Source organism: Rana temporaria, chromosome 1 (assembly GCF_905171775.1).
Source record: "Rana temporaria chromosome 1, aRanTem1.1, whole genome shotgun sequence".
NCBI lineage: Eukaryota > Metazoa > Chordata > Amphibia > Anura > Ranidae > Rana > Rana temporaria.
This window is the reverse complement of record NC_053489.1, coordinates 221,594,018-221,614,127: the sequence shown is the minus strand read 5'-3', so window position 1 is coordinate 221,614,127 and position 20,110 is coordinate 221,594,018. Positions and strand designations below refer to the sequence as shown.

The 20,110-nt window shown below is 40.5% G+C and overlaps 1 protein-coding gene across 2 annotated transcripts in view; it reads right to left on the bottom strand.

Annotated features, from left to right (window-relative positions):
- The window catches only part of TTC28 (tetratricopeptide repeat domain 28), a 636,155-nt gene that overhangs the window by 155,871 nt on the left and 460,174 nt on the right, over nucleotides 1–20,110 (bottom strand). For both annotated transcript variants that reach the window (XM_040350766.1, XM_040350776.1), the window contains exon 12: nucleotides 1,956–2,096. In XM_040350766.1, the coding sequence (XP_040206700.1) occupies nucleotides 1,956–2,096 (141 nt within the window). The remainder of the gene's footprint in view (nucleotides 1–1,955; nucleotides 2,097–20,110) is intronic.

Genomic DNA, 20,110 nt, shown 5'->3' with positions numbered 1-20,110 from the left:
GGTACCCACGTGGTGGGTGCCTACCCACGTGCACCCACCACGTGGGTACCTGCCGGAGCATGATGGGACGGTGATGCCTATATAAATGGGATGCAAGGCGCGCTTCCATCATTACAGCGACAACAGGCGACGAGGCAACATCGGAAGAACAGAAGACCAGAAGACCCTGACGCCACAGAAGACCGCGCTGGCTGCCTGTTTGAAATCGAGCTAACACACAAACATAGCAGGCAGCCAGCGCTGAAGAAGAAGGCACCGGAGAGCTGCAGAAGAACCGGGGTTCGCCGAGTCAAGAGCGGAAGAGGGGAGAAGATGGAAGAAGCCCCCCGGAGTCCGGAGAAGCCCCCCCGGAGAGCGGAAGACCCCCGGAGAGTGGAAGACCCCCGGAGAGTGGAAGAAGAAGCCCCCCCTGGTAAAAGAGCTAATAACGAAGACAGGGGGGGCGTCCGGAGCAGAATAATAAAATATTTTAAAAAGCCTTGTGTTGTGTGTTTATTAACTTTTACTTTTTGCCTCCAGGTGAATGGATAGGGGTACGATGTACCCCATATCCATTCACTTAGGGTGGGGGGCCGGTATCTGGGGGCCCCCTTATTAAAGGGGACTCCCAGATTCCGATAAGCCTCCGCCCGCAGACCCCGACAACCAATGGCAAGGGTTGTCGGGAAGAGGTCCTGTCCTCATCAACATGGGGACAGGGTGCTCTGGGGTGGGGGGGCCCGCAGTGCGCCCCCCTGCCCCAGAGCACCCAACCCCCCCATGTTGAGGGCACGCGGCCTGGCACGGCTCAGGAGGGGGGGGGCGCTCGCTCGTCCCCACTCCCTTCCTGGCCGGCCGGGTAGCGTGCTTTGGATACGGGTCTGGTATGGATTGTAGGGGGACCCCCTACGTCAATTTTTCGGCGTGGGGGGGTCTCCTTACAACCCATGCCAGACCTAAGGGCCTGGTATGCTCCTGGGGGGGGAACCCATGCCGGTTTTTTCTTTGAAAATTGGCATGGAGTTCTCCCTCAGGAATGCATGCCGCTGTCATTTTTTTTTTCCCCGACGCAACTTTAAGCCGTCGCGATCCTCAAAACTCGGCGTAACGTAACTTCGCGCATGCGCAGTACGGCCGGCGCGGGAGCGCGCCTCATTTAAATGGGACTCGCCCCATTTGAATAGGAACGCCTTGCGCCGGCGGAATTTTAGTTACACAGCCTGAAATTTCTAGATAAGTGCTTTGTGGATCAGGCACTTAGGTAGAAACTTTAAGGCAGTGTAACTTAAATTGGATTTTTTAAGTTACGTCAGGTTTTTGTGGATCTGGCCCAGTATGTGTTTTTTTTCAGACATAGCACAATTATCTTATAGACCACACAAACAGATTACAGTGCAGCAAGGTTAAAGCCATGTGTGGATACAATTACCCAATTAAAAATTAACCTTTATTGTTCTGACTGCTTTAAACAGTGGACAGAAGAAATCAAATGGGTTGCTAAAGATAACTACATAACTACACTTCACTTTGTAATACTACTAGATACACTTCATTGTTTTACTGTTCACCTCTCCAAAATACTAAGAGTCATTCACAGATCCTCCAGATTCACCAGTAACCAGGGATGGCCGCTACCCGCAGTAATGTAAAATATGACGGAGCAGAACAGATTGCTGCTCCATGGATAATTAGATCTGCTCACGGAAGCCAATTATGTTCCACAATGAGTTATGTAGGGCTCTCATAATAGTTGAGATAAAGAACAATTTCATAATAATAACATTTGCATTTTATGGAGTGTCGTTCCTCTGCAGCAGCAGAAATGTCTACACTAATTGACTTGCTTTAAAACTCGTATCACGGGAATTGAACAGGCAAAGCTGACATAAGTCAGTGACCATTTTACAACGAACTGGTTATAAGGAAGTGCAAAAAAACATGCGCCATTTTACCAGCCTCCTTGTAGTAAACTGTACCTGTTGAATGTGTTGTTTCTGTTGACCATCCTCAGGAATCCAGTTGGATCTGTCACCAAATTCATTTTATTGTTAAGGTCATCGTATTGCTGGTCCATGTAATCTCCAGCCTCACTCTCGGTTTCACTGCTTGCACAAGTCCTGGAGATAAAAACAGACCACATTACATCTTAAAATGCTTGACAGGATTTAATTTGCTTTCCTTTAAAGACATGCTTATAGGAAATTATATCACTCCAAGCAATAAAGTCAGAAGGATGTTAAAAAGTGATAAAGTATCCAATAAACAGGCTACATCTGAGTAAGCAACCTCTTTGTACGCTGCAACAGCATAAAATACATTGCTACTAAAGATCGATGCTCTTTGCAAAAAAATAAAAATAAAAAAATCTTGAAATAAAATAAACAATTTTTGGAGTTTTGTATGAAACCATGAACAATCATAAGGCTAGGAAAGTTGCTGCCCTATTAATGTGACGGAAATTGTGCAATGTGCAACCTCTACTAAACACAGCTCCAGATCCAGTGGCTCCACGATTTATAATAAATGGGCCAACTAGAAGCAAACTACAAAGCAGATACAGTATATTGTATTTGAAGTTAAAGTGTTAAAAACCCAGTCCTTGCATTCACTATATCCGGTCTCCCACAGTAAACAGAACATGGAAATGCAATTGTTTTTTTATTATTATTATTATAATTATACAGAATTTATATAGCGCCAACAGTTTGCGCAGAGCTTTACAACATAGTAAATCTAAACTGCTAAATACCCTTTCTCATCAGCAGTATATAGCAGTCTTGTGACCTCTATCAATACCTGGTTAAAGCTTGTAGGAGGAGTATTCATACTGCACTAACTGTCCTATCAGGATGCAGGACACCTGACCCTCTGTCTGGACAGTGCTGATTGGCCCTCTGCTGATCACATGCACTCTCCCAAGAAAAAAAAAAACCTCTAGTAATACACACCAAACCGAGCATGTGCAGCTTGACTCCAGTAACTCTGTCTTATCCGGACATGTTTTGGAGACAATGCAAGAAGGGGAGGATCTGGGCATACAGGATTAAACAGCCTTTTTACACAATGCAGAAGATTAACCCCTTAGGTTCCACAGTGAGTATACCAAGTATGCTTTACTGCATATACAGACTGATGAACCATGGCACTGAAAATGCATGCTGATACATGTATATAAAATAAAAAAGTGTATGAGGCTTGTTTTAATCAAAATGTATTTGTAAACATGTATCAGATTGCTGATCATTCTTGATTGCATTGAGTTTTTTATTTATTTTTATTTTCTTATAAAACCCTCTTAGGCAGTATATACTAAAGCTGGAGAGTGCAAAATCCGGTGCATTTCTGCATAAAAACCAATCAGCTTCCGGGTTTTATTGCCAAAGCCTAATTGAAAGAGATGAAATTAAAAGCTGATTGGCTACCATGCACAGCTGCACCAGATTCTGAGTGCTCCAGTTATAGTAAACCTACGCCTGTAATTATTTCTAAATGATTTATTTTATATTTGATTATATTTTTACGTTTGTCCTACTACTAGATCATTGTTGATACATCTTCTTGTTAGCACAATACAGCCATGATAAAGTCTCATTAAAATAACCCAACTTGCCCTAATACTCAAAATGTTATTTACATTAAAATTACTCCAAAAATTACTCAATTACTCAATTTCAATGTTGACATTGCACAACCATGGACTGGGAAAAAAGCCTCAAATTTAAAGGTGATGTGCTTATGTGTTCATCTCAATCTTTAATCATAAATAGCTGCATCAAGCCTGCAAGCACAACATAATTACCTATAGTCTGGGTATTTTGCAGGTACCTAACCCAAGGCAGCTCTTTAAACAGCAGTGCTTCTACCTAAATGATAAGACTAAAGGGTAGGTAAAAAAAATATTGAAAGCACTACATTGCTGTTTAGAATCAAGACAAAAAATTCTTTCCTCAAAGATGGAAGGACCAGACTGATGACATCAGTTTCTAATTTATTTCAAACAACAGGATTATGTAACCATTGCGTAAGATATCTCAGAGGATTCCAAACTGACAGTGCAGACATGCAGCAAGTGTGACATGTTTCTCATGCTTTGTTTCTACTTCTTAAACCTGATGTAACTTGGCGAACTCATCAATACTTTAAGATTCATGAAGTGCACTAAATTATGCATGCTAACACAAAATATCCTTCATGCCACTGTACTATGAAATTCACTGGAGATACGCTGATCTATGAACTGAAACTATTTAACTAAGATTGGGGAAGTCAAAGCTTAGATAGTCATCAGCATACTAATTATATTGCCTCAACTGGTCTACGTTACATTTTATAGGATACAATATAATAGTTTATATTTTGTAAATACAAAACAAATGCTGTTACATTTAGGTCAATTTTTTTTTCAAATACTTATGTCAGGGAATTGTCGCCTAGTAATATGAACTATTTATGTATTACTGTTTATTGCAGTTGGTCATGTAAGGGGTAAAAGAAAGCTGCAAACCATAAAATAATAGTGGGTTGCAACCTTTTGTCTGCTAACTCGGTTTTGTATGATAACTCGGTTTTGTTTTCTATACAGATGATTTAACATGTACTGTTCATGATGGGTAGACCATATTTTAACATAAACGTCAGGCTGCACACTGTAGCCACAAATTGCCTAAACGTAACTGTAGACCTAAGCTTCCAATAGTTAAAGCAGCTGTAACCCTTAAAAAGAAATGATCCCGTTCCTGTCATTTGTGCCTTTCTATGCTGCAAAATACCTAGTTGATCCTGCCTGTTTCTTGTGTCCCCCTAATTGTGCTGACCACAGTAATCATGGCTGCTGATCCAAGATACCGTGGTCAGTTTATGTGCCTCTGTCATCCTCTCCCTCTTCCCTCTTCCAGCAATCTCTCCCTATTCCCCTTCTCCACCTTTTTCCCTACCTGTCAGCTATTGAGTCAGTGATGTGAGAGCTGATCTGCTCCCAGCCCCTCCCCTCCTGCTGCAATTCCGTGTAAAGTCACTGTGCATAATTACAAAAAATGATGCAGCTCAATACCTTATTTCACAGAGCCACTGTGCTGTCATGTGACCCATTGCCGCTCTCCACTTCTCAGCCTCTCCCACTGCAGCCCTCAGATCGGAGAAGGATAGCAGCAGGAGGTCATCTGGCTGCACAGTGGCACTGTGAAATAAGGTTTTGAGTTGCATAATTAAAAAAAAATAATACATACACTTCACAACCACTTTAAGGTTGTGCATGGGTTATCCTTAACCTCTCAAGGTCACAGATATATAACTGGATAACTTAAAAGCTGGAATGAACAATAGCTTTGTATCCTTTAGGTTAGCATAAATGATTCCAACATTGAACTGCCCAATTTGTGTGTTAATGGCCAATCTCAGGCAAAGCTTATTCCTTTCAATTCATGCTCTTTCTGAAAACTTGAAATAAACAGAAAGTTGGAAGATTTTCCCTCACTTCCTCTGCAGTCTGACTCGTGTTAATTAAACAAAAAATAAGAGAAATTTCACACATGAGGACATAACAGTTTGACCATTTTCTCATTCTATTCAAAAACTGAACATTTGATTTTTGGCTGCAGTTGAACTGCTTTCGCTCACTTAATGATGCAACTTATAACTCTTGCAATAATTTATAGTATTGAAATGTATGGTTGTAATTATGCAAAGCAGACATTCAGAATTCATCTTGAAATTCAGAATTCATCCTGGCTTTAGCACATGGAATGCTGATTGGTTGCTGAGACGTACTGCCCTTAAAATTCTGCATGAAAGAATAATATTTCCTATTGAATAAGGGCAGAAAAATGTATGATACAGCTCAGTGTGTAACCTAGAACCACTTTCTGAGCCTGTGTCAGCTGTACTCCAGATTTCTGGACCAGTAATTGATTTATTGGTAAACCGGAACATTCTTAAATAAACAACAGCATTGTATTGAAGCTGCTGATTTCCCAGAGCAAGAAGTAGGTACAGATGTACTCTAGATTGTAAATAAAAAGTTTATGGTGAAAAAAGTTGAGTGCATTATCACTCATGCTGTCAAATTAGACTTTACAACATGTCTAGTGGTGTTTTACTGCTTTTCAAGCCATTATTTGTCTCAGTGGACTGCCATGTGTCTTCCATCCAAAGAAGAGCTGCATCTCAATGACAACAAACATAGCAGAAACATCTTCAATAACTAACAGAGGGAAATCTATTCTATAATGCCGCAAACGCCAAAGCCATTGGTCCATTCCATTATTTTTTTCTTCTGTTTTAAAATATGTGATTATTTAAGTGAATCTATATTCCAAATAATGTAATCTTGGATAGAGCAGAGAACGGTTATAATCTCTGTCTTTGTCTATGTTGGGGAGATTTTTGTTTATTTTTTGGTCCTGTTGACCATTATCATCATCAAAGACAATCAAAGGTAATCCGAAAGTTAACAGTGTCCCCTGAACAAGAATTCAGGTGAAATTATGACACCTGACCCTCCCTTTGGGGGAATTTTCTCTTACTTCCTGTTTGTGTCTCCAGGACAGGGAGGGGAAATCACCCCAATGGGACCCAGAAGAAAAAAAATATATTCTGAAAGAGAAATTACCCATTTCCTACTCCACCAGTCCCCATCAAGTTTTGGCTTTAGACATACTATAAACCCTTTTAAGTCATTCTTTAGGGGGGGGGGATTCAGCTCTGGCTACAATACTTACTTTCATTTGAATGCTGTTCCACATAGTACCCCTTTTCTTCCAGCAGTCTTCCGGGGTGAAGAACTGTCATTCAACCCAGGGAGATTGAAGACGTACTGTAAGTGCAGGAAGTCATGGACCTGCCCTCAGAACGGGCATCCTGATGGTGCCCTGCATATCAGAGTAGCTCTGATTGAAGTCCCGGAGTTGGTTTTAGATGTTTTACACGTTTTCTGACATAATTGGTTCTTTTAGTCTGTGATGCTCATGAATGTGTTTATTTACCTAATAACCTACTTGAAAAACCTAAACCCTGTATGAAAATGGTGCAATAATGGTGCTTAAAACATAGAAGACTAGCATGAAAAAGAAAAGTTTAATTGCATACGAATTGTTTTACTTGACAAAAGATTTGTAATTGTGTCCCAGTACAGTTTGCAGCTTCCCATACTCTGTCTTTTAGCTTGCTACACTGGATATTCAATCAATATAATCAAGCTGTTGATTATTTCTCCAGTGAGCAGGCATAGGGCACAATATGGAATGGAAACTTTTGTTGTCATCTGTGACAGCAGGCAGGTAAAATCGCCTGGTTGCATCCAGGATGGAAAATAGTACACAATGTTTTTTTTTACTAAAGCTGCAAAGTGCAAAATGAGGCTTACTTATGCATAGAAACCAATGAGCTTCTAACCCCAGCTTGTTCAAAAAGACTTTGGTTATAAAACCTGGAAGCTCATTGATTTTTATGAAATGAGCCTGATTTTGCGCTTTCCAGCTTTAGTAAATAAACCCCATTGTGTACTTAAATGTGGGGTATGCCTGTATGTCCAAGATTCAGACTTTATGCCGACTTATACCACTAGGGGGAAGTACTGGGAGTCTTTCAGGGGAAGAGTTAATGAGCCCAGCTGAACTAAGTGGGACCATTAAGACCTCTATAAAAAAACAGCATGCTTAGGAAGATGCTCCATCCTGTAACCAGTTCTGTGTAGACTGGGGAGTATTGTACCTGTCCTGTGTGGTGAGACAACGCCTGTGTGGCAAACTTCTAAAAACAGGGAGATAGGGGCTGGAGCAGCACAAGGCTGCACCTAGTTGTTAGCTAGGGAATCTAAGTCAAGCTGACCAGGATTTCTTTTCATGTTTCTTTTTGTTTTGCTGTTATATTTTTCACTGTATATAGTATAAATAAACCTTTGTTTTTTTATCACCTACAACGCTGTCTGGTGTGCCTGATTTTGTGTGGTGAACCCACCCATCACCACCCGCTGCCGAGCTAACCCCCTCACACATCATATAAAAAAAATATTGCAACTGCTGCAGGTACATGAATTTTACTAGGTGTCAGCCTTTTGCAGTCCCTGTACAGCAGAAAGTAGAGAGTGTACCGCTCTAAGCCCCCAACCACCAATGAAACGCTCCCGCCCTGTTACACTGACAGGTGCTGGTTCTGCACTAATCCATGGAGCAAAGAGACCATCCTGGACTGCCGCACTCTGTAAAAGCGAATTTATTGCAACAATTACAAAAAATAAAATCCAAACATTGCAAAATCATCCATACAATATGCAAACGTAGCCGAAGCTGCTATGAGTAAGCATCTAACCATGATGTGAAACGCGTTAGCTAGTTTTTGTCCATGTATGTCCACTTTTGGCTTCGGCTACGCTTGCATAATTTTTGGATGATTTTGCATTGCATTGTATTGTTTGGATAAATTTTTTGGGCATTTTCGCAATAAATTCGCTTTTACAGAGTGCGGCAGTGCAGGATGGTCTCTTTGCTCCCTGTACAGCAGAACTCAGAAAGGTTGTAGGAGACGCAGCACAATGAGCCAATCAATGTGCTGCAGTGCTCATACCCTAACAAGGAACAAGCCGCTATGAGAAGAGAGTATAGTGGCAAAGATGAGCTTATCAATCTGCTGCTTCTGCTTCACTGTCCATTCACAAACTAGTGGCAGCAAAAGCTCAAGACAAGATAGACAGTAATATAAATCTTTTGGCAAATAAAAGAGCTTTTACATATGTATTTAATCTGTGTATTTAATGAGTTGCCTGGAGTAAAGCTTTAATAATGTCTCCCATCCACCCCATCTTTGAGCACCTTCCTTTGCTCTTGCTTATGACAGTAAAATGAATGAAGTCATCTCTTGGAAGTTTTAGGGTTGTGGTAAACTTGTGTTTAGGGCAGACATAGAATTTCATCATTTCAGGCACTTTAATATAGAGAACTATTCCTTTGAGAGAATACAAGAACTGCTGTTAGCTGAGTTTGAGAGCTTAGGCAATAATGTTCTTTTCCATGAATCAAGAAATGTATTGTGACCTTCGAAATAAAAAAAAGATTCAAGATGAATGGCTTAGATCTCTGTATTATATACTAATTTATTTTGTGTCTACAAAAAATATGACTTTCTAGCACAGGCATCTGGGAACCTGCAAACTCACCAATGTCTTTTCCTGTTTTAATTAGATGAAAGGAAATGGTTAGGTGGAAAACAAATACATTTCCTACCTACCAGATGTAGCCATAATCCTTTATAGGTAAAAAAAACAAGCAATATTATCACTATTATATATACAAATTTGAATTCAAGTAGACGTGGTATGGATAACGGTGATTTTGTCTACAGCAAGCCACACACATTACAGTGCAATTCTAGAACCTTAGATTTACCAACAAATATGCAGTGCAAGGACCTGCCTGACTGAATATATAATGGATGGACAGGCCCCAGTGAGTACGGCGGCAAAAAAAAATATAAAGGCATACTGTAGCTCGAGCTACTATGCTGAATGGCATGCTAGAATAAAAATGTTTTTATTAGGGTGAACCCCTGCTTTAACGTTGTGGACAATCTTCCTATAAGAGTTGAAACTGTTATAGCTGAAAAGGGTGGGCCAACTCAATATTGAACCCCATGAACTAAGACCAGATGCCATTAAAGTGTTTGTTAAGCCACATATACATATTTATACTATCAGCGCTGTCTCTTAATACAGTGTGCTCCTGTGTGTGTGATTAAAAATAAATAAATCGTATTATACCTAATTTCTGAGCGTCGATTGGCCCTCGCCTAAACCGGCCGGCTCTCTCCTCTCCCCGTCTGACAGATGCAGGAGGCAGGGGAGAAAGTCGGCCTGTCACATAAGCGCTGATCGGTGCTCAGAAATTAGATATAATCTGCTTTTTTAATTAAGAATCAAACACACAGGGGCACACTGCATTAAGAGACAGCACTGATAGTTTAAATATGTACATGTCATTCCAGCAGCAGAAGGAGGGGGAGGCACTGTCACTAGCTAACAGGCAGGGAGGGAGGGGGAAGAGAGGACAGAGGAGGACAGGAGAGCTGCGGATGATAGCGGCACGTAACCTGACCATGGTGTCAGGGCTCAGCCCTGATAAAACATGGTCAGTTTACAGAGGGGAAGGTAGAAACTGACAGGATCAGCCAGGTATTTTAGGTGCTACAGGGGACCAAATTACACAGCACAAGCACTGTGCTGTATAAAATGCTTTAAAGGGATAGGATCAATTCATTTATTTGGGTTAACAAACGCTTTTAAGTTTATGTGCGTGTAAAGGCATATGTCCCAATACTTTTGGCAATGTAGTATATATATATATATATATATATATATATATATATATATATATATTGTGACATTGGGGGTTGTTAGCTCTCGTGGCAGATGCATTTTTGTGTAGTGAGTCCACACCAAACAGGCATATATTGTTAAGGGCTTGGTAGCCCACGTTTATTAAATAAGGAAAAAAAACAAAACAAAAGTCCACTCAGGAGTCCCACGCAGGGGTTTAAACGTTGTTCAGAAAGTAACTGAAAATACTAGCCCACCTGGCTACTCTTCAACAGCACTAGTACCTTAAACCACCAGATCTTCCAGTCCAACAGTCTTGGATGCGTACAGTCTTTGGGCTCCTTAAACGCACACAGCTTCAAGCCCCTCAATGCACACAGCTTCTGACTTCTTGGTCACACACAGCTTCAAGCCCTTCAACGCACACAGCTTTGAGCTTCTTGGATGCACACAGCATCTATCTTCACACAGAGATGCTCACAAGCAGCCACTGCTCCAACTCCACCTTCTTCTCCCTGTCTGCTCTCCCCAGTCCTTCATTAGATGAGCTGTGTGCACCTGGGCACACACCCTCCATATTTAGAACCATTTACTATTTCATTCAACACCAATTTTATATGGTTTTCCCTATCACTTTTTGCTTTTTTCATCCTCCTCATTGTTCCCCCCCCCTCCAGGGCTTGGTCTCCACCTTAATGGCAGCGACTGAGTCCCTGTGTGTGTTTTTCTGTCCTGTAGTGTGCCGCCTGACGTAACCCCAGCAGCACGCCAGGTGAGCGGGCCATTGCTGATGACGCTGTAATCTGGCGCGACAGCAATTGTACTTGTTTGCGCTCCACCTCATCGCCCATTCCATAGAGACGCAGCACCGCCGTAATGCACCTCGCTTTGACGGGCGGCGGCTTATGTGACTGCGGCGAGTTTGAAGATGCAATCCTTTTGTCTGAATTTGTTTCGACTGGAGGAGCGGGGATCTGTGCACCCCTTTGATTCACTTGTCATTGCTCAACCATAAGTCCAGCCTCGCCTTGTCCTTGTCTTTGTTTAGAGAGTTGGCTCACACTGCATCTGTCATTCGCTCACTTATATAAAGGTACATATGGAGGCGATCGTGTCAGGGAACATCGATGGTTCCACTATTGAGACCTTTGGTTGATACCCACTAGCCTACACTACAATACACATTATTGTATAGAATTCCTATTTATTATATTATATCAGTCCAGTTATTATTATTATTATTATTAATATTTATTATTATTTATTATTTTTACTTCTCTTCCTTCATTCATTTTTTCATTTGCTTGCTATCATCCCCATTCCCCTGATTTGTGTGTGGCATCCGGGACTGCCCATTTTTTGTTGGGAGGAGTCTGGACGGCCCCTGGGAGGTGCTCCATGGCTTGCGGTGGGTGGGAGGTGTGTACATGTGTGTATATATATAAAGGGGTGACTGTGGAAGGGTCTGCACTGCTGGGCTCTGATGAAGAGATCCTTGTCGCCTTGAAACGCGTAAGCCAGCAGCGACACACCTCTATCCCCCCTATTCTGGAGTGTGGGTCGAGGGGTATCTACCACATCGTTGTTGACAAGCCTATTATGTAATTTCTCTTGTGAGTAGTTTTCCATTACTATTTTATTTTATTAAACTGTCAGCGGTAACACACTAGGCTGGTGCGACCTCTCTTTCTCTTCTTTTTTCGTTTTCTACTAGGACATTCCCCATCCATGAAGGGCAGCAAGGCCACTGTTACTGTTTTTGACACTGTTGGTGTTTTCCATGCGGAATATTGAATAACTGTTGGACAATCCACCCGTGCGCAGGAGTTTATTTTTTCTGTGTAGCACACACCCTGCAGGCTGTCTTTAAAACCTGGACACAGGGTTGGAGATCCCGTCCCACCCATATCTATGAAGGATCTCCAAGCCACAGAGACCCATGTAAAGATAAAAAAATCCGAGAAAACTGCCAGAGCAGTTTTCTCAGTTTTAAAATTTATACTCTGCAGCTCTGCTTTCAGCTGATATGCAGAATCTGTGTCCACTGCAACATCATTTTCATTGGGACAGAGCCTCGCTCTGCCACAATATATATATATATAGTAAATCTGTGTAACTTCCATGTATTAGGTAATTCTGAGAACTGTAGTTCTCCTCGAGCTGGGAATCCACGTGAAGCCTAAACCCTGATGGAATATCACTTATACGGCTATATTCAAGCATGTCTATGAACTAGATGTACTGCTACATAACCCAATTCCCAATATAACAATTTCAAGTATAAATCAAAAGGTCAAATGAATCTTGCTGAGTTCTGTAAAGTTGAGTTTCCACCTGATTACCTATAAAAATGAACACTGCTTCCACATCGTACAAAATACATCAACCTTCAAATAAATCTTGTTAGTAATTCTTTCTGATCATAAGTCACCATTTCCCAAATAGACTGAAACAGAAAAATGTAATCCGACCTATTACTAGCCCCCAATTCCTGTTAAAACGGATGGCTTTGTTCTTAAAAAAAAAAAAATCCACAAAAAGGCACATTTCTGATTGCCCTGGTCCCCCTACCCCCCACTTCCTTTCACATTTCCTTTACAGCTATACACACTTTGCCCTGTGTGACTGCGCTGGCACAGCATTAAAATTTAAAAGAGAATCTGCAAGTGAATGCACATGAAACCATGTCGTCTAGTAAACTGTATCATTAAAAGCAGGCGCACAAACAATTTGATTACAGGTCAGTTGCTACAACAGAAATCGAAAAAGAAATGGCAATGTTTAATTAATTTCCAGTCTCGGCAAAACAAAGAGAGGGTCAACCGAGCTTTGCCATCCACAGCTAAGCATGAAGATTAACTGCATCGAAATGACACATCATTAAAATATAATTTATCTCTGCCAAAAGATAAGAAAGAATAGTTTATTAAGTACACACAAACGACATATGTTAGCCATCAGATTTTATTATTACTGCGCTGAAGTGTCAAAACTGAGCAATGGATCTATTCTGTTCAAGTTCAGCTTAGATTGGTCAACAACCCGTACAAATTACAAGTACAAATATTATTTGTATGCATTTGAACCAAAAAAAATAAATTAAGCAGATGGTGATTTATTTTTCTTTAAAAAAATTGACACAATTGGGGAAAAAAGGCAAAAGAAAAAAAAGGGCTTTGCTTAAATTATCATGCCTACTGGAGGTCTACAATTAATGCAATCATTTCCTCTTCTGTTTCTGAAAGAAACCTGCAAGCCAACGCTGGGTCTGTGAACTGAATACATGTAAATGGTTTTCAAGCATCAATCACACAGCTGCGCATCACAAAAAATATCCTTATTATTTGGACTCAAAGTGACTTGGGAATGGGGAGGCTGACATGCCCTTCTCCGGCATCTGCAATATTTCCAGAACAGCTTTCAGTGGGCCCTGGTGAGGTTCAGTTTCGGACTGGTGAACCAGAAAAGCTAATGTTTATATAGAGAAACCTTATAGGAGAATGGAAGTGCAGATAAGAGAGTTAAGCCTCTCAAACTCATATGATGTTCTTAATGGCTGTATAAATATTCACAATTATCATAGAGCAAGTTTTTAATCCACAGAAAGAATGTTTTTGAGCGTATTTTTCCCATCAAATATGTAAAGCACAGCATTTGGAAATTAAGAAAGTCTGGAGAATATTCTGGCACGTGAAAAGTAAAACTTACAGAGGCCCAACTCCAAAGAAAACATGTTCTGTTTGTTAGTTTTTGGCCATAGACATATTGAAATTTGGCCAGTTAAGCAGGTACCATCTAAAATTCGATTGATGTGTGGCTGTCCCTATTCAAACGGACAATCTGGAAAACTTTTGTCGATTAGCAGCTTAAGCCACCTATGCCCCATACACACAATTGTACGATTTTCCGCTCAAGCTCAATTCCGCTCAAGCTTGGCTTGCATACACACAAAAGTTTGTCCGTCAAGAACGCGGTGACGTACAACACTACGATGAGCCGAGAAAATTAAAGGGTCACTAAAGGAAAACATTTTTTTTGCTGAAATGACTGTTTACAGGGTATAGAGACATAACAGTTAACTGATTCCTTTTAAAAATGATTAAAAATAGATAAAAATCAATCATATAATGTGCCTCTAGTTTCACTTTCGTTTTTAAACTGGTTTCATGTTTCTGTGAAGTAGAGAGTACAGAGTACAGAACAAAAACAAACAAATCCAGGGCAGTGTTTTGTTTTTAAAATGAATCTGATTGGTTCTGAGGAGTTTTAGACACACAGCTTGGACCACAGTGAAAAGCTGCCATGAGATTTTTCATAAGGAGCCAGACAAGCAGGAAGTGTGGAGCTCAGAGCAGAATTACAGCTACTTCAAAGCAAAAACGAACAATGAGGACATGAAACCAGGACTGCAGTAAGGTAAAGGAAGCTATTTAGCTAAAAAAATATTTCCTTTAGTGATCCTTTAAGTTCAATGCTTCCGAGCATGCGTTGAATTGTTTCCGAGCATGCGTCGGAATTTTGCACGTCAGAATTGCTACAGGCGTTTTGATTTTCCGATAGGATTTTTTTCCGTCTGAAAATTTGAGAACCAGCTCTCAATCTTTTGCCGACAGCAAAAGTCCGATGGAGCATACACACAGTCGGAATTTGCGTTCAAAAGCTCACATCGGACTTTTGTTGGCGAAATCCGATCGTGTGTATGGGGCATAAGTGTTTTATGACCGCAGAGAATTTTGCTGTCATAATACAATAAACAGAATAGAAACCATGCTGGCAGGTGCAAAATCAAGCGGCTGGCAAAAAGCAGTCAGATACACTGTGTAGGAAAGGGAATAAATACCTTGCCACGCTCACTGTGAACTGTGTAACTGTGAATCAAACAAATAAATATAAGTTGTCCTAAAGACCACTCTGTATATGTGCAAAAAATAATGACAGTCCCAGTGACATGAACCCGATGATATCAGTTATAACAAAACGTGCACGTGACGTCACCACACCTGTCTGGATTGGTAATTGTTTGTAGAATTTGCTACATTGCCCGGAAATGTTTTTTATACATAAGCGCTGTCTTATGGTTAAAAATGGTACAAAAGAATTTCCAAGGCATTAGACATAACATGGAACACAGTGAAGACCATCATCATGAAGTGGAGAAAATATGGCACAATAGTGACATTACCAAGACCCGGACGACCCTCCAAAACTGATGAATAGACGAGATGAAAACTGGTTAGGGAGGCTGCCAAGAGTCCTACAGCAATATTAAAGGAGCTGCATGAATATCTGGCAAAGTACTGGGTGTGTGGTACATGTGACAACAATCTCCATTGTTCTTCATATGTCTGGGCTATGGGGTAGAGTGGCAGGACGGAAGCCTTTTCTTATAAAGAAAAACATCCAAGCCCAGCTAAATTTTGTGAAAACACATCTGAAGTCTCCCAAAAGCATGTGGGAAAATATGTCATGGTCTGATGAATCCAAGGTTGAGCCTTTTGGCCATAATTCCAAAAGATAAGTTTGGCACAAAAACAACACTGCATATCACCAAAAGAACACCATACCCAAAGTGAAGCATGGTGGTGGCAGCATCATGCTTTGGGGCTGTTTTTTTTCAGCTGGAACAGGGGCCTTAGTCAAAGTAGAGGGAATTATGAACAGTTCTAATTACCAGTCATAATTGGCACAAAAGCTTTAGGCTTCTGCTAGAAAGCTGAACATGAAAGGGAACTTCATCTTTCAGCATGACAACGACCCAAAGCATACAGCCAAATCAACAAAGGAATGGCTTCACCAGAAGAAGATCCCAGACCTGAATCCAATTGTAAATCTGTGGTGTAATCTGAAGAGGGCTGTGCACAGGAGATGCCCTTGCAATCTAACAGATTTGGAGTGTTTTTGCAAAAAAGTGTGGGCAAATATTGCCAAGTCAAGATGTGCCATGCTGATAGATTCATACTGCAAAAAACTGAGTGCTTCAATAAAATCAAAAGGTGCTTCAACATAGTATTAGTTTAAGGGTGTGCACACTTATGCAACCATAGAATGTCTTTTGGGCGACAGGCTTCACGTGATTCTGTTTGTGCGATTTTACAGCGATTGTTGCCCGACGAATTGCTGAAAAATCACACCATGATCGGGGTGTCATTAGAAGTGACGTGCGTCCCGCGATTTTCCGCTATTTTGAATCGCGGGCAGAATCGGAGTCTGAGTTTTGCACAGTAAAAGCCACAGAAATCAGAGTTCTGAGAGTGCTTAAAAAATTGTATGTTCATGTAACACGTATGGGGAAATAATATAAAAAATTACATGTATTAGGTATTTAACTGTGTATTTAGCTGTTTATCTGGAGTTCAACTTCAAGCTTGTCAGCAGCCTCATGCCACTGCAACAATATGGTTAGGGTAAACATAGCTTTTAAGAGTTCCATATTATATACAGTCTAGAATGGTGTATAATTTAAAGCAGTATCTGATGACAAACATGCAGAGTGTGGTTGATTTACTAGGAGAGCAAAGACAATTTACTTAGCTATGTGAATATAGTGAAGCTGCGTTCACTTCAAACATTTAATTATGTGCAAGCAAAACATTTTGTTTTTAATTTCCATTGTACATGATTGGATATTAAACCTTCCCTGCCCGCATCTGTATATAAACCATCCCCGGCACAATGCCCTGTGCTGGGGATATGCTTACAAATCTTTCCCCTCCTTCAGAGCCACCAGCCGACATGAACAGTATGTCAGCTAGTGATCACATGCAAGCTGGAGGCTTCTAGGGAAAAAAAAGAAAGCCTTCAAATGAACACTGCCACTTTCGGGCTGCTGTGTTCATCAGCAGCTTCATAGGTTTATTGCTTTATTTATAACATTACAATCAGTGCCGGCCCAAGACATTGTGCTGCCTGGGACCAAGAATGAAATGCTGCCCCCCCCCCCCAGAAAAAAAATCACGCCAACCAAAAGGCCCCCACATTCATTATTTTATATCATGATAACTAAAGGGGACCCGTCATGGCTCTATACATGTATAAAGGAGTATAAAGAGGACCTGTCATTGCTCTATACATGTATAGGAGTATAAAGAGGACCTGTCATGGCTCTATACATGTATATAGAGGACCTGTCATTACTCTTTACATGTAAAGGAATATCAAGAGGACCTGTCATGGCTCTACAGTATAAATGTATATAGGACTATAAAGAGTACGTGACATGGCTCTATACATGTATAAAGGAGTATAAAGAGGACCTGTCATTGCTCTATACATGTATAGGAGTATAAAGAGGACCTGTCATGGCTCTATACATGTATAAAGAAGTATAAAGAGTATACGAGGGCCTGTCATGGCTCTATAGATGTATAAAGAGAACCTGTCATGGCTCTATACATGTATAAAGAAGTATAAAGAGGACCTGTCATGGCTCTATACATGTATAAAGAAGTATAAAGAGAACCTGTCATGGCTCTATACATGTATATAGAGGACCTGTCGAGACTCTTTACATGTAAAGGAATATAAAGAGGACCTGTCATGGCTCTATAAATGCATATAGGAGTATAAAGAAGACCTGTCATGGCTCTATACATGTATAAAGGAGTATAACGAGGGCCTGTCATGGCTCTATACATGTATAAAGGAGTATAACGAGGGCCTGTCATGGCTCTATACATGTATAAAGAGGGCCTGTCATGGCTCTATACATGCATATAGGCGTATAAAAGGACCTGCCATTGCTCTATACATGTATCCAGGAGTATAAAGGGACCTGTGAATTGCCGGCGGCCACAATGTCTTTTGCGCAAACTAATCAATGTACGCTAATTGTGGGTTTTTTTTTTGTATCAAAAATATGTAGAATAATACATATTGGTCTAAACTGAAGAGAATAGTTTATTTTTCTAAATTCTGGGGATATTTATTATAGCAAAAAGTTAAAAAATATATATATTTATATTTATATTTATATTCCCAGAAATGGGAATTTTTCAAAAAGACTGTGTGGAACCTCACTGCAAAGTATGTTCCCATGGGCAATAAGTTTAAAAGGCTAAAAATAAAACCTATGTGGCTCACGGGCAAAGTTAAAAAAGCTATAAACAATAAGAAAGTAGCTTTTAAAAAATATAAAAATGAAGGAACACTAGTGTTGTTTAAATGTTACAAAGAATATAACAGGATATGTAAAAAGGAAATCAAGGATGCAAAAATTCAAAATGAACGACAGATTGCAAAAGATAGTAGGACAAACCCCAAAAAATTCTTTAAATATATTAATAGTAAAAAGGTGAAGTCTGAGCATGTAGGCCCCTTACAAAATAATCTAGAGTGGGTGACTGGGGACAAAGAGAAGGCAAATTTATTAAATGCTTTCTTCAGCTCTGTGTATACAATGGAGCATGGGGGAGCTCATGTCCAAAATGGGGGTGGGAGTGACACAGCCCCAAATCCACAATGGCTCAAAAGTGATATGGTCCAGAAATATTTAGACAGAATAAAGGTGGATAAAGCACCTGGACCAGATGGCATCCACCCACGGATCCTAGGTGAGTTGAGCTCTGTCATTTCAAAGCCACTGTATCTAATATTTAGGGACTCATTAATGACAGGAATAGTACCACTGGATTGGCGTAGAGCCAATGTGGTGCCTATATTTAAAAAGGGAACAAAGTCTTTACCAAGTAACTATAGACCTGTTAGTCTAACTTCTATAGTTGGGAAGATACTGGAACGTTTAATAAAAGACCACATGGATGAGTTCTTGCAGGAAAAAACCTATTTAAGCAGCAGACAACATGGATTCATGAAAGACAGAAGTTGTCAGACAAACCTGATTTCCTTTTATGAAGAGGTAAGTAAAACCCTGGACAGAGGCGTGGCTGTGGACGTGATATATTTGGATTTTGCAAAAGCGTTCGATACAGTTCCGCACACACGGCTCATGTGTAAGGTAAGGTCTACAGGATTGGATATATCAGTTTGTAAATGGATAGAAAATTGGCTGAAAGCCAGAATTCAGAGAGTCGTGGTTAATGATTCTTACTCTGAATGGTCCAATGTTATCAGTGGTGTACCCCAAGGTTCAGTGCTGGGACCCTTACTTTTCAATATATTTATAAATGATATTGGATCTGGGATCAAAAGTAACATTTCTGTCTTTGCAGATGACACCAAGCTATGCAGTGGAATAACGTCCTTACAGGATGTCTCCAATTTACAAGCCGACCTCAATGCTCTGTCTAATTGGGCGACTGAGTGGCAGATGAGGTTTAATGTTGATAAATGTAAAGTTATGCACTTGGGGGCTAAGAATATGCATGCATCATACATACTAGGGGGAGTACAACTGGGGGGATCTGTAGTGGAGAAGGATCTGGGGGTTTTAGTTGATCATAAGCTCAATAATGGAATGCAATGCCAAGCTGCGGTTTCCAAAGCGAGCAAAGTCCTTTCTTGTATTAAGAGAGGTATGGACTCCAGAGACAGAGATATAATTTTGCCCCTGTACAAATCATTAGTAAGACCTCATCTGGAATATGCAGTTCAGTTTTGGGCACCAGTTCTCAAAAAGGATATCGGAGAACTGGAGAAAGTGCAGAGAAGGGCAACCAAACTGATAAGAGGCATGGAGGAGCTCAGCTATGAGGAAAGATTAGAAGAACTAAATCTATTCACTCTTGAGAAGAGGAGAATTAGGGGGGATATGATCAACATGTACAAATATATAAGAGGTCCATACAGTGTACTTAGTGTTGAGTTATTCACTTTACGGTCAACACTGAGGACAAGGGGGCACTCTTTACGTCTAGAGGAAAAGAGATTTCA